Source organism: Poecilia formosa, unplaced genomic scaffold (assembly GCF_000485575.1).
Source record: "Poecilia formosa unplaced genomic scaffold, Poecilia_formosa-5.1.2 Scaffold956, whole genome shotgun sequence".
NCBI classification, from domain to species: domain Eukaryota; kingdom Metazoa; phylum Chordata; class Actinopteri; order Cyprinodontiformes; family Poeciliidae; genus Poecilia; species Poecilia formosa.
In genome coordinates, this window is record NW_006800895.1 from 14,381 (window position 1) to 21,103 (window position 6,723).

The 6,723-nt window shown below is 36.7% G+C and overlaps 1 protein-coding gene and 1 long non-coding RNA gene across 3 annotated transcripts in view; both read right to left on the minus strand.

The window, feature by feature from the left end:
- The window catches only part of pou2f3 (POU class 2 homeobox 3), a 39,605-nt gene that overhangs the window by 8,411 nt on the left and 24,471 nt on the right, over window positions 1-6,723 (minus strand). For both annotated transcript variants that reach the window (XM_007543967.2, XM_007543970.2), the window contains 5 exons: window positions 6,366-6,471; window positions 5,980-6,065; window positions 3,662-3,838; window positions 1,820-1,961; window positions 1,397-1,530 (listed from right to left, as the gene is read on the minus strand). In XM_007543967.2, coding sequence (XP_007544029.1) covers window positions 1,397-1,530; window positions 1,820-1,961; window positions 3,662-3,838; window positions 5,980-6,065; window positions 6,366-6,471 — 645 coding nt within the window. The remainder of the gene's footprint in view (window positions 1-1,396; window positions 1,531-1,819; window positions 1,962-3,661; window positions 3,839-5,979; window positions 6,066-6,365; window positions 6,472-6,723) is intronic.
- Window positions 4,087-5,794, minus strand: LOC107835054 (uncharacterized). The gene is made up of 2 exons (XR_001660882.1): window positions 5,485-5,794; window positions 4,087-4,230 (listed from the first exon to the last, which is right to left on the minus strand). It is a non-coding gene; the product is annotated as an uncharacterized LOC107835054 (long non-coding RNA).

Consider the following 6,723-nt stretch of genomic DNA (forward strand, 5'->3'; position numbering starts at 1 on the left):
CTTTAAGTTAGCCCTGCAGAAAAGAATGTCTGTTATCAGGAAGGAACCACGTCATAAATGAACTCTGGCACAAAGGCAGCAGAGGAGACTTCTCAAGTCATCTCCCTCAGAGAGACACTAAAACTTAACAAAAATGACAAGACAATACCAACAATAATTGCAATTTAATTAGTAGAATACCATTTAGTTAAAATTAACATAACTTGAACTAGTCTAATTTGTAGTTTTATATTAACACTGGTAATCAGGCTAAATTTGTAACACTAAGTGAGCCAAACATATAATCAAAACTAGTATAACATTAATTAGAAAATGTTTAGAATGAATGTGTTTTTATTGAAATGCTCAGGTATATTCTATAAGTGTTTTATTCTTAAAATCTGCAGTTTGATCTAAGAGGATGTAGAAGTTCTGAACCACTTTGCGTACCAGGCTTGATGTCGATTTAAAATTACTGCACTGATCTGGATTTGTAGGAATTACACGACAGGGAAATAAAATAGGTCTAAGACAGGTTAACTTTTGGTTGAACCCTGGTGGAAGACTAGAGGCTTTGTTCCAACCAGGAATTAGGAGAAACATCACATTTCAAACTGGCAGGAGAAGAGCCTGCTCTAAATGACCCTATGGGTCTCCCTTGTCTAGATAGAGAAGCGCCGTAGCCCTGAAATTAAACAGGTCTCAGAAGGTAATGCCCAAACTGACTAATTTGAAACTGGGTCTATCCATACAAAGAGAACAACACGCCTTAATCGCAAAACTGCATAAATTAAAACAAACAAACAAAAAAAACACCTTTTTGAATAAAAGTAAGGGCCCCAGAGGAACGAATCAGATTTGCTTTTGCAACGCTCCAAAGACGTCTTTGCCTTCCTTTCTTTTTTCTTTTCTATTTGTCTCAGGTAAATGAATGTCTGTTTTAGTATGTTTGAAGTGTCTGTGTTGTCAATGTGATTTTATATTTTTAAATGTTGGAATAAATTCTGAAAATGCATGACGTGGAGCTCTGAATGTTAACTCTGTGTGGCTTTTATTTCCACGCATGGCATCAATGGATCCGGGAGGACGAGAGAATATAACGAGCCAGAACTTAATGATTTTTATTCTCTTAAGATTACTCTCTCACGTGTAAATGACTGCAAAGAGATGTGGCAGTTATACAATGATACATTTTTGAAAAACAGAAGTAGAGCCTTTTGCAAAGCAATGAGAATGCAGCAAGAGATTTTTGGATGGTAAATCAACAACAAAACTTTTTTTCCCCCAGCAGCCATTGTATAGCTGACCAAACATGCTGGAAATCCCCTGGGGTCATTAAGTAATGGACAGAGTTCACTGGGGTTGCTACATGAGGCCTGCTCATTTGTGATGTTTCGTTCNTTTTTGTTGGTCTTACATCAAGAAAACGTTTCTCCAGCGTCAACTTGATGTTTGTTTCTATGCTTGTTCTCTTTTTTCGCTTACGTCCATAGCCCTCCATCAGCGGCGGCAGAGAGGCCGAAGCGCTCATCGAGTCAGAAGGTGAGTTCTCTAAAATAAAAAGAAATAAAAATTGTTACTACCTGAAAATCAATGAAAGAACCCACAAAACATGTTCAATTGTATTTTTGGTTATAGAATTCTGCTACTGTTTTTGTTGTGTAGTTTCTTAAATTTCTTTGGTGTTTCATCATATTGCAGTGCCTTAAACACTTTTTTCTTTTTTCAAATAAATACATTCTATTGACAAATATTTGCATTTTAGGATTTTTTCAAAGAAGATGCATTTCATACAGCTTTCTTAACATATAATCTCATACTGTCAAGTATTTCAATATACCTGCATCACTGAGCCACTTCTCCAGCAATGGTTTGAGCTTGCACATATTCTTGAAACTGAGGTTGAGCGCTTCGAATCGTGATATTGTTGTCTGGCTGAAATCATTACCGTAGAGTTTTCCCATAGCCAGACCCACATCTCCCTGTGACAAGACAAAGACATTGCAAAATAAATAAAGGAATTAAATCTCTATATACACTGCAAAAAGCACAAAATCTTACAAAGTATTTTTGGACTAGTTTCTAATGTAAATATCATAAGGCGCTTTTCCACTAGACCGCCTCTCACCCGAACTATCTCCGTCCGGCACGGCTTAGTCAGGCTGTTCTCAGACTCTTGTACCCACTTCAGGGGTAGTACTAGCAAGACAGATTGAGCAGGGTATGGCACAGAAACTATTTTATTTATAACTGACCACATTCACCGATTGGCTCGTGAGTTACCTCACTGAAAACTCCAAACAATATTTAGTGTTTAATATTTAAAGTTTATCTGTGAACCGCAGACATGTCATCTGCTATCAGGGAGCCAAAAACAGAGAAATTTAATTATGAGTTTAATCAGGAGCAGCGGCAGGAACACATGAACTATATAATATTAACTTGTGATGTGAATTTTATTTAACATTTGGATTTAAACAATAATAATAATAAAGTTTATGTGTGGCTAATGGTTTACATCTTTTGACTGCACTACCTAAATCCAAAAGGTTGCACATTTAAAAATATGAAGTGCCAGAATGTTTTATATATATATAGTGAAATAATCAGCCGATCTGAGCCTTTATCATTATGTTTGGGCCAGCAATGGATTTCTATAAGACAAAATTAAATATCTGGTTTTATTTTAGTCCATCAGAACCTTGTGGTTTTCCATTGCTGAGTGTCTTTGCAAACATCAGTGGAAAGATGTTTCCAGGATCTGCTGCGTGCTCACATCCTGCCCACAGTAGGTGGGATGTGAGCAGAGTGTAAAATGGAAACGCTTGCTCACCTGGGGTAAAACCAAACCGCACCTTAACCAGTTAGTGCGCGACTTGTTAGTGGAAAAGCACCTTTAGTATACTTGAAATGATTAATAAATGAATCCTATTTATTCAGAAACAAACATGGTCCATAAAACACAAAAAACAAACAGAACAACAAAAACAATAAAATTAAAATAATCAGCCACTGCCATGTAAACTAAGGCTAATCAAGCAGCAAACTAGTAGTCTAAAGTAGACGACTCACTGAGCTTTGAACCGAATTGGTCAAAGTGTGAACGGTGCCGTTTACAGAGTCTGCTAACCTGCACACACACATTCTGTACATAATGTTTCGAAGCACAGCAGCACAGGTTGGTACACTGTACATTTACAAATAAGACAAAACTAATTTACAATTACATTTTCTGCAAGAATTATGAGCTTTTTAAGTAAATAATTCCTTAATATAGATTTTTTTTTTAAAAAGTAGTTATAAGTTAAATAATGTGCCAGTGGAACAAGACATTTTTTGCCATCTTACAAGGAAACCAGACCAAAAATACTTGGTAAGATTTTCTGTTTTTGCAGTGTAGACATAAAGTCAAAACATTTGGGCCAATCACCAGCCCATCACAGAACACAGAAACGAAAATGAACAAAGAATAAGTAAGACGTTCATAAATAAAAGCAATTTAGAGTGACCCATTGACCAAATTTGAAACCTTTTGTGTGACTGAAAGAAGCTTGAGCACAGAGAGAAAAACCATGCAGTAAGGATACCATCCAAACTGGGCCACTGTACAGCCCTACCTTGCTTTCAGTAGTTGGGAACCTTCTCAATGTCTTCAAATTGTAACATTCCTCTTCTTAAATACCTGAGTGAAGCCCAGTTTGATGCGTCTTTGTTTGAATGCTTTGGCAAACTGCTCCAGTTCCTCCAAATCATTGGGTTCCTCCTGTGGTGCCACAGACAAATGTTTGGGCATCTGCAGGTGCGACATGTCCATGTGGTTCTCGAGAGACGGTCCAGCCAAACCGGAACGACTCATAGCCTGGATTGGAAACCCATCACAGAGACAAATCTTCGTCTTTAGGAAGTTGTGACAAAGTTGAGCAGCATTAACATGAACCAACTAATCCATTGACAACTTTCATTTTACTGAGAGACTTGAATTAGTTGCTTTAAAAGGTGGCACCATCTAATCACTGAAGGATTTAAGTGAATAATCTTATATGGTTTCTTAAACAGGGGAGGATAGCTCAATGGGCTATCCAACACAGGTTCTTTATATTTTTTTTTTACAAGTTCATTCTGGGATAATGAGATTTTAGTATGGTTAGTTCTTTCTATTTTGAACATCCTTCAGAATTAGCTGTTTTACAGTCTCTTGTAACTTAAAGTCCAAATAAGCTTCTGCTGGCCACATCCCCAACCCAATGTTTACTGTTGAGGAAAATACATATTCTTAGTGTTTAATACAGTTAAATTTTATGACGTGAAAATAGTGGATTGAGTAAGATTCTTTTGGATAACATCTTAGAGGGCTTTAAGTTAGCCCTGCAAAAAAGAATGTCTGTTATCAGGGAGGAACCACATCATAAATTAACTTTGGCACAAAGGCCGTGTCTCAGATGAGCAGCAGCAAGGAGACATCTAAAGTCATCTCCCTCAGAGAGACACTAAAACTTGAGGACAAACAAAATGACAAGACAATACCAACAATAATTGCAATTTAATTAGTAGAATACTATTTAGTTAAAATTAACATAACTTGAACTAGTCTAATTTGTAGTTTTATATTAACAACACTGGTAGTGTCTAAATCAGGCTAAATTTGTAACACTAAGTGAGCTAAACATATAATCAAAACTAATATAACATTAATTGGAAAATGTCTAGAATGAATGTGTTTATATTGAAAATGCTCAGGTATATCTATAAGTGTTTTATTCTTAAAATCTGCAGTTTGATCTAAGAGGATGTAGAAGTTCTGAACCACTTTGCCTATCAGGCTTTATGTCGATTTAAAATTACTGCACTGATCTGGATTTGTAGGAATTACACGACAGGGAAATAAAATAGGTCTAAGACAGGTTAACTTTTGGTTGAACCCTGGTGGAAGACTAGAGGCTTTGTTCCAACCAGGAATTAGGAGAAACATCACATTTCAAACTGGCAGGAGAAGAGCCTGCTCTAAATGACCCTATGGGTCTCCCTTGTCTACATAGAGAAGCGCCGTAGCCCTGAAATTAAACAGGTCTCAGAAGGTAATGCCCAAACTGACTAATTTGAAACTGGGTCTATCCATACAAAGAGAACAACACGCCTTAATCGCAAAACTGCATAAATTAAAACAAACAAACAAAAAAAACACCTTTTTGAATAAAAGTAAGGGCCCCAGAGGAACGAATCAGATTTGCTTTTGCAACGCTCCAAAGACGTCTTTGCCTTCCTTTCTTTTTTCTTTTCTATTTGTCTCAGGTAAATGAATGTCTGTTTTAGTATGTTTGAAGTGTCTGTGTTGTCAATGTGATTTTATATTTTTAAATGTTGGAATAAATTCTGAAAATGCATGACGTGGAGCTCTGAATGTTAACTCTGTGTGGCTTTTATTTCCACGCATGGCATCAATGGATCCGGGAGGACGAGAGAATATAACGAGCCAGAACTTAATGATTTTTATTCTCTTAAGATTACTCTCTCACGTGTAAATGACTGCAAAGAGATGTGGCAGTTATACAATGATACATTTTTGAAAAACAGAAGTAGAGCCTTTTGCAAAGCAATGAGAATGCAGCAAGAGATTTTTGGATGGTAAATCAACAACAAAACTTTTTTTCCCCCAGCAGCCATTGTATAGCTGACCAAACATGCTGGAAATCCCCTGGGGTCATTAAGTAATGGACAGAGTTCACTGGGGTTGCTACATGAGGCCTGCTCATTTGTGATGTTTCGTTCATAAGGTTTTTGAAATAGCTAATTTTCCAGACATTAAAAAACATTAAGTGGTTGGGCTGTTTTTAGAAGCACTAGAAACCCCAATTAAAGTACAAAAACATGCCAAATGTGAATTTTGCATTATATGTCCCCTTTAAGGAAAGCAAACTAAAAAAACAATTTTCAATTTCTACTTTTGTATTTTGCTGCACTAAAATTGAGAACAAGCCAGTTGCAAACAGTTGCATGACTCACCTGGGGAGTCAGAGCTAACCCAGACTGATGCTGAAGAAGACCCGGACTCTGTCCAGGAAGGGACAGCAGGTTTGGCTGCAGGAGGGCTGCAAAACAGCAAGATGCTAATCAGTAATTGCTTTGGATAGACATGAAACAATACTGAACTATACACTTCTGTGCAAAATTACATTTACTTATGTGGTTACTTACCTATTTTGTTCAGATTAATTGCACAATACAAAACTAATGGATTGGTGAATATTGATTGTTCATTGTATGTCCCCATAATAAGTTGTTTCTCAAAACTGTTACTATATCATAGCAGTCGTCATATTTTTTCAATTTTTACTCCCTACAGGCCTTAGTTAACATTTGGAAAGAGAAAAAACTAAATGAGACTCCACCTTGATGGTTGGATGGACTCTGGGAGAGGAGGAAGGGGGATGGAGTCGACAAGTGAGAGGGCGGCATCAGAACAAGCTGCTGCATTGGATGGAGGGAGGTGAGCTCCTGAAATTTCAACAAACAGAATCAAGAAAATCAACAGAGATTAAAAATTTGAAAAATAAGTTACTGCATCCTAGTAACAATAACAAAAGATTAAAAAAAAAAAACTAGTGTTAAAAATCTAGAATATATTTATATTATAAATATGTATATACAAATATGTATGTGACAGAGAAAATAGAACCTTGAAGTAAGTGGTGTATAGATTCTCTCTCTCTCTCTCTCTCTCTCTCTCTCTCTCTCTCTCTCTCTCTC